General features: G+C 35.6%; 1 protein-coding gene across 3 annotated transcripts in view; it reads right to left on the bottom strand.

Moving 5' to 3' along the window:
• TMEM245 (transmembrane protein 245) overlaps positions 1 to 20,341 on the bottom strand; it is a 78,327-nt gene that overhangs the window by 33,650 nt on the left and 24,336 nt on the right. For 2 of the 3 annotated variants that reach the window (XM_027643856.1, XM_027643853.1), the window contains 6 exons: positions 17,703 to 17,726; positions 11,667 to 11,771; positions 10,279 to 10,361; positions 8,071 to 8,161; positions 7,155 to 7,253; positions 5,969 to 6,100 (listed from right to left, as the gene is read on the bottom strand). In XM_027643856.1, the coding sequence (XP_027499657.1) occupies positions 5,969 to 6,100; positions 7,155 to 7,253; positions 8,071 to 8,161; positions 10,279 to 10,361; positions 11,667 to 11,771; positions 17,703 to 17,726 (534 nt within the window). The remainder of the gene's footprint in view (positions 1 to 5,968; positions 6,101 to 7,154; positions 7,254 to 8,070; positions 8,162 to 10,278; positions 10,362 to 11,666; positions 11,772 to 17,702; positions 17,727 to 20,341) is intronic. The other variant, XM_027643854.1, reaches the window with a different exon arrangement.

Raw genomic sequence — 20,341 nt, 5'->3', positions numbered from 1 at the left:
GTTGTGATCACCTCTCCTTTAGAACTGAGTGAAACATATCAAAAATAATTTATTAAGCATGAACTTGACAGGGAGTAAGTGCTGGGGGAAATGACAGGGAATTACAACACAGAAAAATCTATTTAGTTCATGCTTATTACTATTTAATGGGAATTATGAATGTTAAAACTCATCATTTGTGAAGATTTTATTACTCTCTCTTGAGAATTCAAGTGAGGTTAGAAGTGAAGAAGATGCTCTGCTGAAAAATGTTCTTCCACTGGTGCCTGTCCCTTTCCTTCTTCTAAGAATTTTTTTTAAGAATTCATTCTGGGGGTGCAGCAGTGGTATAAGTTCATGCAGCCTCCAGGTAATGTTACTAAACGTACATTATACTATGAGGACTGTAAACACAGAGGACAATGATTTTTGAGGGAATGGTTTGCAGCTAAAGCAGTTGGTATTCAGTATTCAGTAAAAATAGTACTGTTATTGCTAATAGCAGGCCTTGAGTTGTATACTAACTGTGCAAGGCTCCAGTCAGAGATGATTAAGTCTGTTACTAGAACTTGGTGTGCGAACAGGAGCTTGGTGCCATAGGTCTTCTGTTATGATGTGGAGTTTAACGACAGAACAGCAGCAAAGGCCTTGAAAATACAGACACAGGTAGAAAACAAAGGCCCCTCAAACACAGCTAGTTGAGGAAGAAGGCATTGAAGATGCACAACCTTAAGAGCTCAGAAGACTGCTTTTGCTTTAAGAAAACGAGGTAGCAACTAAGAAAGAGGAAAAAAACCAGATAGGCAAGCAACAGGACACAGCACTTGCTCTGACCTGGAAGAGTAATGCTTCTCCCAAGTATCACAGTATATAGTCTAGGGCAGAAGTCAAGGGCTGGGAGTTGTCCAAAACAAAAGTACCTTAAGAAAGGACAAGTTTCTTAATTTGAGGGAAGATTATGTCCACTACAGTTCCAGCTTTCTGTATCTAAGAGCTCTTTGAGCCATTTTGACTTCTGTGACTCAGATCATTAAGGACAGTGGTTATTGGTGCCAACTACACAGCATCTTCACGATGGTATTCTATACCCACAGATCATGTAGGGCATGACCATTAAGGACTGACCACTTTGAATACATAACAATAACACTTATGAGACTGTAAAACAAACCATTAGCATGAAGTGTGTTGTTAATGAAAATTGGTCTAGTGAAGTTTTGTTTTAAAGAGAAAAACTAGCCTGATTTAACAGTCTTCCTAATACTAATCACAGCAATTGTTAATACTTGGAAGACATAAGTCAAGGTGATACTGGTGAGGGTTCACAAGGAGAGGGGCTTGTTCCATCTGCTAGAATGGTGGGGACTGGGAATGTTTCCTTCAAAATAGGATGTCCCTCCAGTGTAGGTTGCATTTGTTTAACATTTTAGAAGCTGTAGCATGAGGAGCTGATAACTAAGAGTATACAACAGCAGGCAGTTTGAATGCAGTTATCAGATGGTTCAATCACCATGGGGAATCCTTGTTTGGTGGAGTCATTGATAAGAACTGTTGAATTAGTTATCACCAGCACGTGCTTTAGAGTAAGTGCAGATAGTGCCTTTCATACAGCTTTGGTATGTCTTATGAAAGCAAGTGTATCTTTTAGGACTTGTCTCCAACTACAGAGTAATTCCTCTTTAAGTATATGTATCATTAAAATTTCAAGATACATGCTTCTCATAGCTGGGATGAGAAGACAGACATAGCAGACATTAATCATTACAGAATGCAGTATCAGAACATGCTCAAATACTTCAATAAAACTCACAAAATCATAATACATGTACCTGCACCTAGGAGTTTATTATGCTGTTTGATTCCCAGAGCATACTTCAGCTGAGTTGATGAGACCACTTACTATGCATAAACAATTTTTAACACCTTGTCAGCTGAGACAAGTTCTCCAAAACACAACTAAGTGTGAATATTTATGCAACAATGACACTTTAATATTGCCATTACTAAATAACTGAAAAACACATCTCTTTCCTCAACTTTTTCCTGAAAACACTGCTTTGTAAGTAGCCTTAAGGGGTCAGTGTTTAAAGAGCTACGAAAGTGGGTATCTTTGCTTGACCTTTATGTCAAACAGACAAAACACCAACAGAAAAAAGACTACCCTTCAGCATAATTTCTCTGACTTTCCGATGGTAAAGAAATTAACTCCTTCTCTAAAAACAGACACCAGGCTGAATTTTACCTACCCTGAAAAGAAGCAACACTCCATTACGAGGAAGAAAGACTAAATCTCTAAACACTTACCTTACTAGAAAAAAAACCCAAAAAGCAACAAACATGTTATTTGATATATTATTGAAAAATGGACTCAATTAGCTATAAACTTAGGACAATATTGCAGAAATTATCAGGGCCAGAGAAAATACTAGGATATGTGGTAACTCGGTGAAATATTTGAGAAACTGACTTGACTTAAAAGACACAGATCAGTCACGCTAAAGGCACAGAAAGAGAAACCTAACTAAGCTGAAGTCCACCGTGTACATCGTAATGGAAGGTCTTCTGTCTTCCTGTCTGAGAAATCTCTGAGTGAGATACCACCTGCTGGTGGAATGATGAATATTCCTGTGCAAGAAGCCAAAGGATCAATTCAAGGAGACATTAGCAATGTCTCATATACCATCAAGGGAGCTCTAAGTCATCATTCACAGATTTAGCCAGCAGCGATTTACTTTTTCAATGCTACAAGCATTCAAGAAATGGAGGAAAAGAGTATAAATGGAAAAGCAGGTGAGTGGGGAAAGAATGATGTTTTTTTATTTTTCAGAAATTAAATCTTAATAGTCCAGCTATATACTGTATATTTCATTCATGTGATAAACTACCTCAGAGTAGAGCATGGAGTGCAAAATACAAGGAATAAGTGAGGATCCACTTTTGCCCCCTCTCCAAAGAATAAGATGAAATAAACCCCACTTCAGTAATACATCACTGAATATACTGTTTTTTAACACTATTGCTTAGAATACTGGAAAAAGGTAGCAGTGCTGCTTACACCAAAGCTTTTAGGGAAAAAAGCAAACTGACGACTTGGAAAAGTTTATCTTCAGATTAAATGAAGAATTCAGGCAATTTATATGTTTATATAGTAAATTATTTTAAAATAATTAAGGTCTGTCTACATCCAACTAGCACTAAGCATAACTGCTATAATGAACAGTGCATTTTAAGGGGGGGTACATAAGTCTTTCAAGCTTTACCTGATATTCATAGTTTAAATTCTGAATCCATGCATGTTGTCACAAATTAAATGAACATAAGTAATTACCCAGCACAGCTACTTCACTTTAATTACATGCTTTTAACTCTAAAATGAAAGTTTCTGCCACAAGAAAAATGAAACACTTGCATCTGTCTTCCTTTAACGTTTTTCTTACAGCAAATGCTCCTTCTCTTGTTAAAGAGGAAGAACACTTCCATGATTTCTACCAATGGAAAAGAGCTTATTTGCTTGTGGTTGTAACCTGACACTGTCAAACAGCTATATTTTCAGAGAATGCTGTCATCTGTACTATTCTGAAATATTTCAGTAAGCCAAGGGGCTAGCAAGACAGTTACTTTTTGGTAAACTCAATCTATGAATAAGTTTTTATTACATGGAAGAAGTGTAATCATACTCGTTTATTCTTTTCCAAAGATGGAGGAAGTCTCACGATAGCTGCATATCCACTTCTTTACAGCTATCTCATTGTCTTTAAATTATCTGTATGTTAAAAAACTGTCAAAGCAGTTTTGGGAATGTACTGTGTCTTTCTATATTTTTAAGAATGCAGGTTAGCATTGATTTGAAGTGTCTAAATGCAGAAACATCCTACAGTTTGAATTACAGTTAACCTGTTTAAACACTAGTCTTCACCACACTTCCCTCATAAACAACACACTCAAGGAAAAAAAAAAAAAATAGAACAGTTTGAGTTGGAAGGGACCTTAAAGATCATCTAGTTCCACTCTCACTGCCATGGGCAGGGACACCTTCTATCAGACCAGGCTGCTCAATGCCCCATCCAACCTGGTCTAAATCCCACACCAAGTCCCACAAAACATGAAAAAAAGTAAGCAAACGAACAAAAAACACAAACCAAACATAAAAAATCTACCCTCAAGAAAAAACAAATCCCTCAAAACAACCCCCCTCAAAAGTACTCACATAATTTAAAGTATTGGCCCTTCCTAATTCAGTATGTCATTCTAATAACCCATTGTTCCTTTTCAAAATACCAAGAGAAAGATTTTCATGCTCCGATAGAAAATATAAATCCTGAATGCAGTAAGGTTCCATTGTATCCTAGGGTAGGTAAGAAATTTGTTTAGAAACACTTGACTTAAATCAAAACTATTCTTATTTTCATCATCTCTAAGTTTTAAAGACCTGAACAACCACAGAAATCAGATTTTCACTGATTTTAACTTGAAATATTTATGCAATGCACTGCAGATGAGCAAGCCAGGAAAGAAAATGCTGCCCAGTAAGGATGTGAAATCAGGATTTAGAGGTATATACTGTGCTGACTTGTTTACAGTCTGTCCTTAAGGACAGGAGCATATGGAGAAAAAAGACAGGTGTTTCCCCACAGCTGATGAGTAATGAGTTCATGGAAATAAACAGGAAAGCAAGTCAATTGCTGACACTTTTTTTTTGGTGAACTTTGAAACCAGATTTTAGAAGTAAACCAAGTATGTCAGCTAGATGAATATTTTATTAATGATGTGTTTCATTCTTAAATATTTATTCTCTTTACTCCTCTTCACACATTTCTCGGGCCATTTAGATTACTGAAGCACACTTTTCATCATGGATTTTGGGCACTGCACAGCAATCCTGCAAATGACACAGGTAGCACTTATGTAGTTTCTCCTGTCTCTCTTTCTGGTTTGCCTAGAAGGAAATTCCATATTGATTTTAAATCATGATGTGCTGTGCATTTTCATAACTCTGCCTCAAGCATGCATGGGCAACTTTGAAAAAGTATTAAGCAAATTTCACTACTAACTGAAAAAAGGTTTACTGCAATAAAAAATTCCTCTCCATTTTTTCTTGTCTCATAGCTTCTATGATAGAAACTGTAGCAAATTAAGCAGCAGTTGAGAGAGGATAGAAAAAGCACACATCCCCCCCAGTCTAAATCAACAACTGTCTCAAGGCAAATACTCACTTTAATTGTATCCGCAGAACTGTTGTGTTGCCACTTAGGTATAAATAATAGTCCTCCAAAATTAAAGATATTTCTAGTTTATGATAACAGCTTAAGTCAAAGAGATTGGGGATTGACTCTGTATATCAAGCATTTTGGACTCAACATAATTTTTTAGTGAAACACTTCAGTTTGGATTGCTTTCAATACTTTTTCTTTTTCTCCTTATAAGGTGAAAGGTCCAGTGCATTAATTTAGGAATTCACACTGTGTAAAATATTAATTTCATTCTCTACAGAACTTTCATAAAAGAAGAGAGAAATAAGATGCTTTCAACCCCATGAATAATTTGAAGCAAAAAAAGTAAGACCAAAAATAATATACTTTCTTTGCTTTATTTTATTTTCACAAGCTCTTAGTCAATAGTTTCTTCAATTATAACCTAGACCACTCGGATTCTTTTTAAAAAAGACTACATAATATAAAGTATTGAAAACTAGCTTGGAGGTGACACAGGTAATGCTACAGTAACAATCTGTCTCTGGAAGATGTCTGGGAAGCTGGTATCAATGAAGATGCTAAAATCACGAGAGTTTCTTCATCATAAACAGTTCTGTTTATTTTATGGTTATATCTAAAACAGGTTTACAATAATTTCTTAGGTTATTGTAAGTAACACTAACAGTGTTTCCCTAATTTTCCACGTTCTTGATTCCATAACCTTAGTGGTACTCCAAGGAGAAACTGCCATCAGCTAAAGTTAGACCAATTTCATAATAAGTGCAAAGAATACATACTGAGAGAAATGTTTCAATGTTATCATGAACAAATGATGCAACATCTTGCCAGTCCAGAATATCTCCAAGCCAGCTGTTTTGACGGTTTATGTGCCACTTGTGTCCTTTGTGCCTTCCAGAATGCGTCACATTCTGAAAAAGAGAGACAAAGACGTGACGACAACAGACATTCAAATAACTTGCAGATATGATAAAGTCAAAGGGTAATGTTTTAGACTGATTCTTTCCTAATGAGGAACAGTTCCAACATGCATCTAAATACCTAGTGCTGCTTTAACCGTCATCCCCAAAAATGCCTGGAAGTACTCTGTACACTGAAAAAACTAATATCTGTCAGAAAAGTGTAGTTAATTATGCCACATAATTACATTTCTGTATATTGTACTCGTTCACCTCTGTTACAAATTAACTTTACTGCAAGATAGATACAATGGTATCTATCTTGCTCTTAATGAAAGCACACAAGAAAGTGGTATTGATTTCGGGTACTACCTACATAATTTACTGTTTGCAACATACAACCCATAAAGAAAAATGCAAGCAGAAGTCAAAACAAGTAGTTTTTCTCACTGTTAGTATCTGCTTCTCCACAGGCAATGTTCAGTCACACAAAACGTAAAAGCTAAATTGGATGCATGAATATTTCTTCTGACTACACACCTTTGTAACTGCAACGCAACAAGACAATAGGACATGGCCATAACCACAACAGCTAATTCCTTAAATGGCTCCACTCTAATTATAAAGTTGCCTATTGTCCAATGAATCACACCTGATTACTATCTAGAATAAGACTATTTGTCTCAGTCTGGGACCGTAATAAGTGTTTCAGAGAAGATGTCAAAATTCTATGTAAGTAAGTTTAAGCAAACCCACTGATACCAACAGATCCAAGATCCTAATCTTTAATAGCAAGAGACTTCTCAGGTTCTTAACTCTGATTTTTATAGTAAGCATCCCACTACTTCTGTTAAAATTTTCCAAACCTTTAGTCTTACCAGCCTGCATTCAAAACGACAGTACCTTTTTTGCCATACATAGCAAAGGAACATTCCAAGCGAGGTTCCTGCACTGATTTATCTAAGAGCATTACATTTTCCACTTATTACCAATTCTTTCTAGATGCACACAGTTACACTTCGTGATGCACAGTTACCAATGAATACCACTTAAATAAGTTACCCACCTTCACAAACCAAGAGTGATAAAGTCTGTCCCAGAGCTCTAGCACTTGTTTTTCAATCACAGCGGTGTTATTCACTTTTTCTCCTAAAATCTTATGGAGCTAAAACATACAAAAACCTTTTATTATACAGGACAGAATAAAGCAGGCATCTACCGATGAACTCCAAGCTCTATGAATCAATCACATAAAAGTGTTGGTGAAGGCATGGATCAAACCCAAATTATTAGAAAATATGAGTATCATTATGAAATACTTCAGACAACATGGTTGACAATATGAAGACTTTGTCTGTTAAAAAAACATTCTGCTACATCAAGCTGAGGACTTCTTTCTGCACTGAAAAACCAATGCTGTCTCTAAAATACTTAATCCAAAATTCTTGTTCACATCTTTGGGGTAAACATTTCAAACAATTTGAGATGTGTGCTCGATATCAAAACATACATATAATCTTGACAAATTCTCCTGAAGAAAGTTATCTTAACTAAGTAAATTATGATTGAAAAAAACCATCCAATCCACCACACCCAGCCCACACAGAAATTAGAACACACGGGGAGGGGGAGGAGTAGTGGTGGCAATAACAAAAGCCTACATCGCCTAAAATAGGACAGGCTAAAGCCAGGTAAAAAAATATTACTCAGTTTTATTTGATGAATTTTCACTAGAAATCATTAAAATGATGACAGATTCTTCAGCTCTTAAAAAAAAAATAATCCTCTGAGTGGAAAAGACTACTGAAATCACTCCCACTCTTCCTTCAAGACAAAAACCAGAGAGCAGAAAGATTTGTCAACCAGATGGTTAACCACAGAAAAGAACTACTGACACATACACTTTTATTTCTTTCCACTTTTATGAAATACAAGAAATAAAAAAAAAAAAATTAAAAGGTGTTTTAAGAGCTCACTCTTACCTTATGTGTAATCCATTCTCGGCCATATTGGTACACATTATTCGCTGCAGAATTGAGGGCCTTCTGAATTACCTGGGCTTCTGGGAGCCAGCTGGGGTTTTTTAAAGAAGAAAAACAAAGTTAACTGCTATGTATTGTACTGACTTCATTACATCTAAAACACATTGCAAAACAATATTTTGAAACAACAACATATCATGGTTAAATACATATAAACTTATGGCAACTAGAATATTTCCTTCTACATACCAAGAAACAGATTTTCTCATAAGCAAAGCACAACTAAATCTAGGGCAAGTTCTTGCATTTGAAATTCTCCAAGGTTCCTGAAACCTTAACTAAATTGGTATCTCAACTTTTTCAAGAGAGATCTGCTCTTCAATCTGTATGTGTGCTATTCACACTACATTCTTAGCAATTTTCCTGGTGTTCTAGTTGTCTGAAAATACTATATGAAGCAGTCTCATCTAGCTGTAAAGACTACCTTCTGAATTACAAGCTGAACATAAATTGTTAACATAGTTTCCCTGAAAAAGCAACCCGTTGAAAACAGGTTTGGCACCAGTTATTTCGGAGTCCTCACCAAACTACCCACTTGTGAATTTCTTCAGGGATTCACATCACTTTGAATGACTAAGCAATGGACCCTACTGAGTTGCCAGCATTCCAACACTTGTGAATACAGGGCACACAATATCTGCTTTGACTTTCTTTTTATATCTTGATTCAATGACGCTTTTTGGAGCCCTTCCAAAACAAAACAATTCAGGACATTTGTTCACCTGACTGAAGATCAACATGGAAGCTCTTCTGTCTGTATAATCCTTCGGAAATGTTCTGCATTGGAATTTCAAGACATTTCAGTCACTCAGCTCTAAATGTAATGTGAGAATCAAGCTCTGAAAGCTGGTGAAGCTTGATGGATTTGGCAAGAGGTATAGTTACTCTTAATGAATTAAAATACAGTGGTTTGGGTGCTTCAAATTTAGATGCAAACACCAGAAGTAAAAATTTAAGCTAAAATTCTGCTAATTACTCAACTAATACTCCAGTATTTTCATTATGTGAATAAGCTTTTGACAGTCAAATTTCCTTTTTCATTAGTCCCATTTACTTCCATCTTATGGCAAAACAGAAAGGCCAAACAAAGAAATGCCAGGAAGGAATAAAACACATTTTAAGTGCTTTCCATTCTCTTGATTGTGATTACTTAAGTAGTGCTAAAACACATATTACTACAGTGGTTATTAACTATATCCTTTTAGGTTTGTTTTTGAAAAATCATTTTGTTCTTATACTACAGCATGCACTTTCTTTACATACTGTTAAACCACCATCATTTTTGTTTAAAATGTGCCCTTGAAAAAAGTCAACCATTCTTGTTTGGGAGACAATTTTTTCTCCTGGTATCTCACCTTTAACCAATGTCTGTTTAGCTGCAGCAGAATGAAAACCATCTGGAACATGCCCCCCTTAAAATCCCACCCTTCAATCTCACCTATTCCCCCTCTGGTGTTCATGCAATCACTTCTTTGCTCACCAGTGTGCTCTTGTTTTTCTCTAGATGCATTTCTCTCAAAATCTTTTCCCTCCCTTAGTATTTGCCTTGGCGTTTACTGTAATCATTACATACACTAGACCTTACTGCGTACTTCCCACTGCATACACTACACACATCTACTCTTAATAGGAACATCCCAACTGATTCATACCAAACTCTCCCCATCCACTGTTCTTTCCACCCTTGAACTCTCTTTCAATTCACTCCAAAAACATTGTCTTCAACTCCTATTCCCTCAAAGGCATTCTGCAGCAAGCTCTCCACATTAAAAAATAATTCAGCTCTCATCTTGCAGCCTTCCAGAGAGCATTCTTTGCCAGTACTTTTCTTCCACAGGTGAAAGGGAAAAAATATTGACCTCTTTAGCCTCTGCACCACAAAAGTTTCCTCTCTGCAACTGTAGTTAGAGAAGTTCACATAGCTGTCCTTCTCCACCAAAACCCTCAAATGAGATACCACACTGACAGTCCTCCAGAGTAATGTATAAACATTCCTGCTGCCTGAGAGTTCAGCTTTTACATCTGCCTGCAAGAGTCACCCCCATTTCTGTTCCCCTAGGGAATTTTTTAAATTAAAAACTATGCATAAGAGCACCTGGAAGTTTGTTCATCCACCCTATACTATTCGCTTAACTTCAGCATTCTTACTTTGCCCATTCTGGGTGACTGGCTACTGTCTCATTGATCAAGCTGCTTGTGACTTGAATCATGTGTACACTCTCTTGATGTACCTAAATTAAATATAGAGAGGAGAAATGTTATGTAATGCAAACTAGAACTTTTCCCACATTCAGAAAGACTTCGTTTTTTTCCCTTTTTGGGGGGGGTGGGGAAGAGGATGGCAGGTGAAGGGGCAGTGACCAGTTTGTACATTTAAAGGATAATTCTTCCAATGCAAACAACCCACTAAGGAGAATGATGTGCCATTAACCCAAAAAAATTCAGACAATACAATAATCATTATGTTCTGACAATTTTTGTCACTAGTAATAGCAAATGGAAATTTAAACCTTATCACACCAGTAGAAGAAAATTTAACAATACAGCAGTGCTGTCAAGGGAAGTACTAAAATACACAGCATAGTTTTAGATAAGCCTTTTTAAGGCATGAATCAAAGAAGTGTAAAAATTAATGAATGCTTAGCTCTAACATAACCAGCCATGCTATGAAGTGCCTCACTAAATTAATTCTTCAATAAGAACGATAAAAGACACCTTTTATAAATATCTTAATGGTCCTTTTATGAATATAAGGAAGCTTTAGGCAGGAATGTCTGCACAACTTTTAAAGCTTTCCATTTTAAGAACTCAACATTATACAAGTCTACATTTTGGAAAAAAGATATTGACATCAGAACCCATTGATTTTTGTTCCGTAACTGTATTCAAGTCAAACATTCAACCTCCATTGACTGTTTCAAGTATAAACACAGCTCTGTTAAGGAAAAATTAAGGAAAAAAAAAGTACATGAGTGACCTCTTCTGGTAAGCAAAAAAAAAAAACCCAACCACAAACAAAAAATCAGTCTCAAAGAACATCTGATCATGAATCTCAGCACACTTAGGTCAAAACAGGATACCATGAGGTTATTACAAGCAATCACATAAAAAGATCGACAAATACACCTTAAGCATTTGGCAAATATGTTTCTGATGCAAGGTAATTAAAAAGAACAAATTCTAAGTGGCTCTGCTGTTGACAAGGAGAGTGTAACAGGATGCAAAACAAATCCGTTCCTGTAATATATAAGCTAGTAATTCTTTTCCCAGAATAAATTTTGTATTTCCAAATGTCTATATATTAGGCTTGTCATATAGGTAAATAAACACAGAAATCTAAAGAAATATAAATAATAAGATTTTGCTGTATTTCTGTATGTTTTATAGTTTTGGAATGGTGACAAGTTCAACTACAGAGCAATTAGTTACTAAATATTTAGATAAATTCTTTGAACTATCCAATTTAATATAAATATCAGCAACCTCCATTAGCATTGAAAATAAGTTCTGTGATTACATTTGTTAGCACACTGTACCTTTGCAGTGAGGAGCAGGGCTAGCAGGAGGGTTCCTATGACTAGTAAAAATATTATGAAAATGCTGATTATTTTATCTAGCATTTTCTCCAACCACACGATCATCTGTGTAGAAAAAAAATAAACAAATTATGGTATATAAATCAATACTTAATGAAAGCAATGCTATGTGACTATACAACAATATTGTTATTTTTATTTACAATCACAGTAAAAAATCAGGCTCTAATCAAACAGCATTTATGCCCAAGCTTAGAGATGAACAATTAACAAGCGATGTTAGCATGATTAAGGTCATGGTATGGCATGTGATTTTGCAAAAAAACATTTACACGTTACCACATGACACAGCAAGCTCTCTGCAAAGCAAGCAATAATTCAACAGTTACTTACTAGACCTAAGGGAGCTAGCACTCATGTCAGCTAGAACCCAGAAATTTATTTTTGTTTCTTGTTCTTCAGCAACTTGGAAACTTACAGATACTGTCTGCACAGGACTTCAAAGTTATCAAGGCATACTGTAAAGTACAATCATAACTTCCAGATTTGGATAGCTAAGAGCCATTTAAATGACAAATGAGGTATTTTTGCAAGTAATAAAATTTTTGGAGCTGCTCATCACCTTGTGAACTGAAACAGGACAGTGGGGTTTCTACATTATTGAATATCAGGCCAGTTATTCAGCACCCACTATTTCTATCCACTTCCAATCTCAAAAGGATCCTCAGCATTAAGCATGCGTTAGCTAAACCTACTGATACAGGAAACAGGTGTGTATCTTGTTCTGAAAAGGCCCATTTTATACATGCCCACAAACAAATAGTGATACCACTTAAGATCAGAGACATTCTGACAGTGTTATTCAAAACAATAAAACTGCTCAGTCACGCAACTTTGCAGCGTGCTCTACAACAGTGGAAGCTGAGCTTCATCTCATACACAAACTGACTGTTTACTTAAAAGGTGTGAAAGCCCATGCAAGTCTGATCAAATACATTTTTCTAGCTTCTATTGTTCACATACCAACGCTATTCCATCTGGCATTATTACAGGAAAAAGCAGCAGCAGCACAACTGTAAAATTTGCGCTTTAAGAGAACTGAGGTCAAAGTTAACGTGTAGTAGGCGAAAGTACTTTTGAGTACAAGTTATTCAACGATTAAGTTGGTAACTTTTTAGTTAGAGATCTTAAAAAACTACTAATATGCATGCTGATGGTTTACATTAATTCTTTCTTCATTGTTTACCCTATCCCTACATGTGAAATTGGTCCTGGAACAACTAACCTCTACAGACTGCTGTGTGATGATTGAATTGGTTAATACTGAAGTTAGATCTACTATTTGAAAAAAGTAAGAATTTTTATTTTTTTTGTGTTCATCCTGTAGTAGTTGAGCAGTTAATGTACATCAAGCAATTATTTTTAAACTTCAAGTTTTTACAACCAGCTCCTTGTTTGAACAAATTAACAAAAGGATCATATTCAGCATTTGAGAACCGTTATTCAAAATGATGACAAAAACTAAAAGAATGCAAAATCATTTTAAAAGTAACAAGGTGTTGAACCAGCAAGTTTTTGTAACAAAATCTGCACTACATTAAGAAAGGATCAGAGAACATGAAGGAATGTGCAAGATCTTTTGTCTTGGATATTTTTAACACTCTTCAGCATTGCTGAAATATTTCAGCCATCAGAAATGTCTTGCCAGTGCTACCGCAGCTCTCTGAAAAACTTTGAGTAACCTCTACATGGGGCTATTACCTCCTTGGAAACAAGACTGAAACAGGATTTGCTGTGCCCTTCCAAGCCTCACACACATCTATGGTTGTGCAAGATTATACAAGGGAAGCAAGAAATAAAAGTCCCTGTTTTAAAGGACAGAAATCAAAAATACCACTGAAAAAAAATATTAGATGGTCAGGGATGGAAATTTTATAGCATAGGCTTCAAAACAAAGCTGTTAAAAATTAAAGTTGCTCTTGTTACTTTAGACAGAGTTCAAAAAATAATTTCTATTTACTTTCTAAGATAGAGATAAAAGAAATCCAGTAGTCTTACATATAGCAGCTTAATCAGATTCACTGAACCCATGTAATTGGAAATATTTCCAAAGAGCCTCCAAAAAATGCTAGCCTCAATGATTGTGAGGGGTCATCTCAACAGAGCTGAGATCAGGCTGAGGACTCTCTCTGAAATAGCATATGATGAACAAGGTATCTTTTCTTGACACTCTGTATTGTGGGTTCAAATATTCCTAGACTTCCATTAAGGTGCAGCTGAAGCACATGTAAAGCCTGAATTACCTTTAATTTAGTTAGTAAAACTATGGCAGCACTGATGATGTACTACAACAGGTAGCAGCCTCAGTCATGCAAGACCACCTTGTCTTTATTCACTTGGACAGGTAGCCCAAGCAAGACAGATGAAAGCCAGCTTTGTTAAGGTACTGCAGTAACATCTCTCAACACAGTCTTAAGGAGATCCAAGTTGTATAACTGGTACAGACGTATCATTGGAGAAGACTGAACTGGACTGAGTATTGCAGAAGTAAAAGCAGATGCACAACATTCACTTAGGGCTGTATTTACTCCTCTCTCTTTTTTTGTTTGTTTGGTTTGGTTTTTTGTTTTGTTTGCTTTTGAAACTCCCTTCCTTCCTCTATGTTAATCCACAGTGCTTCCTTAGTAAACACTCACCTTTGCACACTCATGCTAAAGAATGCATAAGTACTATGTTACTGCAGGTAGGCTGCTCTGTTAAATCCTTTTGTGCTTGTACTTACCACTGAATCAGGTCTAGACTTCACTCTCACCCAAACCCTACCAGACCTCCCTTTACATCCTTCCTGTAAACCATGGGCATGCACACAAAGACAAACATGTACTGACTAAATACTAGTCATTAGCCAGAGATCATGAAGTTTTTTATTCAGTTTCAAGCTTCTAAAGGTTAGTCAACAGCAGAAAGCTGATGCTGCTGCAACATCCAAAATTATGCAAAGGTAAAGGAAAGCCAGGCTGCTAAGCTACAGAAGGTCACACTTGTAAAACCAAACTGAAATGTTACTGATTTGTGATAGACCGTCCACAAAAAACTATCCTAAAACTATTGTGACAGTTTTGAAGGGAAAGGTCATCAACTTTTTTTTTTTAAATTTAGTTCACTGTAAAAATGTTTAAGATGAGTTGCATTCTATTAGAAAGCTTCCCAATAATTTGCAAGTTCTCCCTCTTTCAACTTTTGGGTGATGATACAAACTATATTGCACTAAGCTGTAACAGAACTACAGTTCATGCTTATCAGAAATCCTACTATCTAGACTGGTTCTCCATGTTATGCAGTATCATACATCATCTATGAATTAATATTTTCATGTTTCACACTGCATAGACATCAGAGCAATAGTTTTTCTAGTATGTTTGATTTACTATATTACTCACACAGTGAAGAAGACCTGGGCATCTACTTAATTTTCAATTAAATCTACATAAAATTACCAACAAGGATTTTTATTTTTTTTTCTGTAAATGGTTCCACTATTTATGAGGATTGTTTTTACAAGGCATTTCTTAGATTTGTTATTTCTCTTTTGTTCAGTTAATATTTGAGGATATCATCTCATTAATATCATCTGATGAGAACGAGGGGAAGCCTGTAACCAGAACATGTCCAAGGGTTATGCTGAAATGAGTCTGTTGAGTAGTTAACCTAGAAAAGGTAGGGAACAGTTTACGTGGGGTCTCAAGTCTATTTATACCAGCGTCCCTCCAACAACAATGGCAGAATTTAGCAATTCCTTCTAAAGAGTCCTGACATAGAAAATGTTATAAAGAAAAAATCATGCTAGCCCAACTGAACCTATTCTATATTTTGGGTTACACAGACCATGAACAGGAATTAACAAAGTTTGTCACCAGCAGTCACAACGAACCATTATTTCAAACTCTACCATAACCAGGTGATGTATTTTTAATTTCCTGCTGGATTATCAGAAATCTATCTAGGTGTTCTCTGAAGCACTTCCCTTCAAAGACAGGTAAAACGGAGAAAGGTGTAAAAGAAATCAACCTTGTAACCGCATCCCGTGCTCTGTATTACAAATCCCCTCTTTTCTTTGCCTCTGGTAGTATACGACTTTTTTTTTTAATTATTTAAAACCAAACAAACAAAACACCAAAACCCACCTATGACAAAATGAACCCACAAGATCCTGACACTGTTTGCACATTTTTTCATCTTGATCATAATATTGTTCATGCACAAGAGTCAACACTGCATGCAACACTATAGGACTTTCAGGATTTCTACCTATGAAACTTTAAAGTAAACCAATAGTTTTCAAAAATAACTCCTAGGAACTAACAAATCCCAATCTGTTAAGAAACTATATCCACAGGGTTTTGCTAAATAATGCAAATCTTTAAAATTAAAATCCAGACATTTTAGAGTTTAAAGCAATTACACTGCAACCTATCAATATTTTCAAACAAGGAAGTGACAAATTCAGAGCCAGAAAAAAAGTAGTTGAGACTAAACTTTCATCTGTGGCTCACTGAACTCAGCTTTTCACTGAATCGTGCTAACAAACCAATATATAACAAAAAGAAAATTATGAAGGGTTATGGTTGCACATATTTACTAACCACAGGGCACTAACATAAGACAAACATTTCAAAGTTGGGAAATAAAAATGTAATTTTAAACCAGGAAAACTGTAGTCAAGGACAAAAGAACATTTAAAAATTCCCCTCTTAGTGGACAATTATAACTAAATCATGAAGCAAGCAACTGTACCCTCTTATTCAGAAACACAGAAAGCCCCCCAACATACAACCTCACTCATTAAATACTGACGATCAAATTTCCTAAATTCATTATAGCTGCATAGCCTAAACACTAAATGCAGCATTATTCCTAATCTGCCACCCACTGCAGATACCAGCTGTGCAGTCCCATTTCATTGTTTACAAAGACCTTTTTTGTGGCTATTTTATCACATACTAGATTTTGACCTATAAAACTCTGAGGTCCTTCAGCCATGCACACGCTGTAGGCATCTCTTCCCAGATCTATGCTTGTCTGAAGCAATGCCACTGCCCAAGTCCCCAGAGAGATATTACTGCATTGAGTACCTGTCTAGATTTCAGTCACACATAGCACCAAATCAGTTTTAACTTCTCTTGGAATGACAGTTCCCCAAAGAACAACAGTTAAACTTAGCTGGCTAAGATGAGCCATGGGAACTGGGAATGACAATTCTTAAAAAACATGTCACACATGTTTGAAAGTCACACAAAAAGAAAAAATATTTCAACTATACCAACTACTTTAATTTTTTTTATAATTTTTTTTATTTTTATTTTTACTATCCCTCACTTCCCTTCAGACTGTTGTTAGATTCAGCAGTTCTAAGGCCATGCAAAGTCTCATTTCACTCCCAGTACACTCCATATCAGTATGTATGTATTTATTCCTAGTACACTATGTACTATGCCTGTGTACACAGGCAAGTTTGACACTTCAAAAGTAAAAGATTTACAGCACTGACTGAAACCAGTCAATGCACTATTTGCAAGAGCTTACACTCATAGCTTTACAACTGCTCTTCACACCCTCGCCACTCCCATGTTAGTTCACTGATGCTTTTTCTGAGGGAGAACAGCTCTACAGAGCAGGAGAGAACTGGTTTCATTATGTGTACAAGTGGGGACTAGGTGGAGATCAACTGTTCTTAAATAAAAGTGCCACTACATCAAACTGCTACTTGAAACGCTAATGCAATATTCTGCTGTACAAAACATTTAACTATGTGCATTCAGTGAAGCAGAAGACAAGAGATCAGGTAGATTTATATGACCTTCAGTAGCTTATATCAAGAGCTGGAAAAGAGGCATTTGAGAGAGAAATCTACAAGCAAGGCATGTTAAGGAGTGTTCATGCTGCAAAATAAAAATAATTAAAAAAAAAAGAAAAAGATCAAACTCTCCAAAACCACAGAATCCATTAGTTGGAATCACAATTTTTCTCTTTATTTACCTTCTTATTAAGCCAGTGCCACAGCTTGTCAGTGGCAGGGGGAGATGGAAGAAAAGGGAAAAAAAGACAACACAGTGGAAAATTACTGAAAAATGCAGTAATAGGGAAAAAAAGCAATGACAGGCAGGCAAAGTCATCCACAGAATGAAAATGAAATTGTTTTAGACACAAAGGCAAACTGTAATAGGAAGAAAAGATAGTAACTTCTAATGCAAGAATCTAGGTATTACTATTAACATGCACTTTTGAAACGAGTAGGGATATAACAAATAGGAACAACTTTAATGATTTTAACAGAGCTATCAGAATAACCTGGGCAATTCCAGTTCAATTATAACGAGCTACCGTTTCAGATTTCAGAGCAGGACTTGTAAAAGTACTTTGAGAAGGGTACTTTTAACAAAACACCAAAACTTATTTATTGTATAAATACTCCCATTCAGGCAGTTTCCTATATATTTCAAAACACTCCTATTACATCAATTACTGTTAAACAAATTTTATATGTTTTTTTGGTACCACATTTATATTAAAACATTCACATTCAGTGGTACAACATCAAATACATAATTAATTCTGATATACATACAACAGCAAACTATAGATGAAATAAACGTACGGATTTCACATTATTCTCCCTGCACTTCTCAACAGTGAACAGTTAATTTCTCCTTTTGCACTACCATTACTTTTTCCTTACTGATACTCATCCATATGCTCAAGTACACTCATTTTAGGACCTAGTTTATGTAGCACTATACTCTTAATTCTAACCATTAGTAATCAATTATCAGTATAATCACAACAGCAAAAAGCTTTAACGTTGTTATTCATCCGTGCTAGAGGTTAAGATCAAGTATGCGAAGTTTGTTTCTTCCTGAAAACAAGACCATTGAATGCTCAGTAAATCCAGCGTGTTCACCAGTTGACATTAATTATATTATCTCCCAATGAAAACAAAAGGTCAAAATATTTCAAATTTTAAAAAATCTCATGTCAATTTAGTTAGAACAGAAGCAAGAAAAAGATTTACAAAAAAACATGAACATCAGGAAACATGAAAACAAAATATGCCATAAAGCATCCACTTTTGCTAGCTTTTACTATTCATGGAAAGAATCACAGTAATAGAAAGCAATGACAAAGCTTCAAAACCCTCAAATTGACACTGTTGAATTTGTTTCTGTTTTACTTCTTCACCTGTGGAATAATTTATCAGTGAAAACAGGTAAAGCTGTTTACTGATTCAACAACATACTTTTACCTTTAACTTTACTTCTACATATTAAATATTATCTATACATCTATACCACTATTATATATGGGGTTTATTTTGGAAAAAACATAGCTCTCATGGTACTTCTCCACTGTGCAACTCCATACGAATACAACAAAAGCTAGAGCTCTATCATCAGCTTAAGATTTTAGCAGAATGTGAAAGGAAGTCTTTGGTATTTTTCTATAATTTCAGCCTTCTGGAATTGGATGAAATATACAATAACTAGGAAGTAATACTATATGTTATAGTAAAATAACTAGGAAATAACACTATATGCTATAGTAAAAAATAACTATTTTCTTATTAATATTTAAGAGAATACCTGAGAGGTCCTACCTGCCCACTAGTTTACCAATACTGATGTTTAAGTAGTTCTACAGATGTAATCAATCTACATTTGAAAATAGGCTACACCTTAATTCTAATCTTGAAGTCATCCAAAAGTATTCAGACCATAGCCACTCTTCCAGTATTTTATTGGAAAACTATTTATCTACAATCTCATATGCCTATGAAAGCATTTCCTATAATAATATATGCACTGATAAAGATTCTGCTCATTTTCTGTGGTTGGCTTTACCGACATAGTAAACTTGGTACCAGAAGAAATAAACATTGACTTTACCCGAAGTCCAAACATCCTGAACAATCCATATATAAAATTCTAGTGAGCCACACCTAGAAAAAGCATATAACAACTACATGATTCATTTAAGTCCACCAGAAAGCCCATTCCAACTAGTAAAAGTGTAGTGCATGCAGCTGAGCTACTGCCTATGCTGCTGTACTCCCTCACATACTCTATAATCAAACTACAGTCATCATATTGGAAGACAGTCTTCTTTAAAATAAAAAATTATCAGTAAACCAAATTATTAATTCTCAATTGTTGAGAAGAATATGCATGATACCGTATCTATTAAATTTTAAGATGACTCAGTGGATGACAACAGAAAACCCCCTACTCTTTCCTCCAGGAAGTCTCTCACAGCTGAACTGCCGCATCTGTTGACTTCATGCGGCGAATGCACAACCAGGGACTAAAGAATACAGTAAGGACATCCTATTTTCATAGTCCACATTTAAAGGAGGTGTGCACATACAGGCACAGACTGACCTACTGTTTATAAGGAAAATGAAAAGCAATGCTCTACTTCCTTTTATCTTGACCAAAATTTCTCTTCATTTCAAATTTGTCTGCATTTCCAAGACAACCAGGGGTAGATGAGGAGTTGGAAAGAAGAGAAGCAGTTCTTTTCCTGTTGCTTTTATTAAAAAAACAGACATAATTAGTAAATCTCAGATTTGTATGCATGTGCAGTACTCTCCCATTATTCACAATGCGTTATTTTCCAGACTA

This window comes from Corapipo altera, unplaced genomic scaffold (genome assembly GCF_003945725.1).
Source record: "Corapipo altera isolate COAL_440 unplaced genomic scaffold, ASM394572v1 24b, whole genome shotgun sequence".
In the NCBI taxonomy this organism is placed as follows: domain Eukaryota; kingdom Metazoa; phylum Chordata; class Aves; order Passeriformes; family Pipridae; genus Corapipo; species Corapipo altera.
This window is presented reverse-complemented; position numbering and strand designations above follow the sequence as displayed.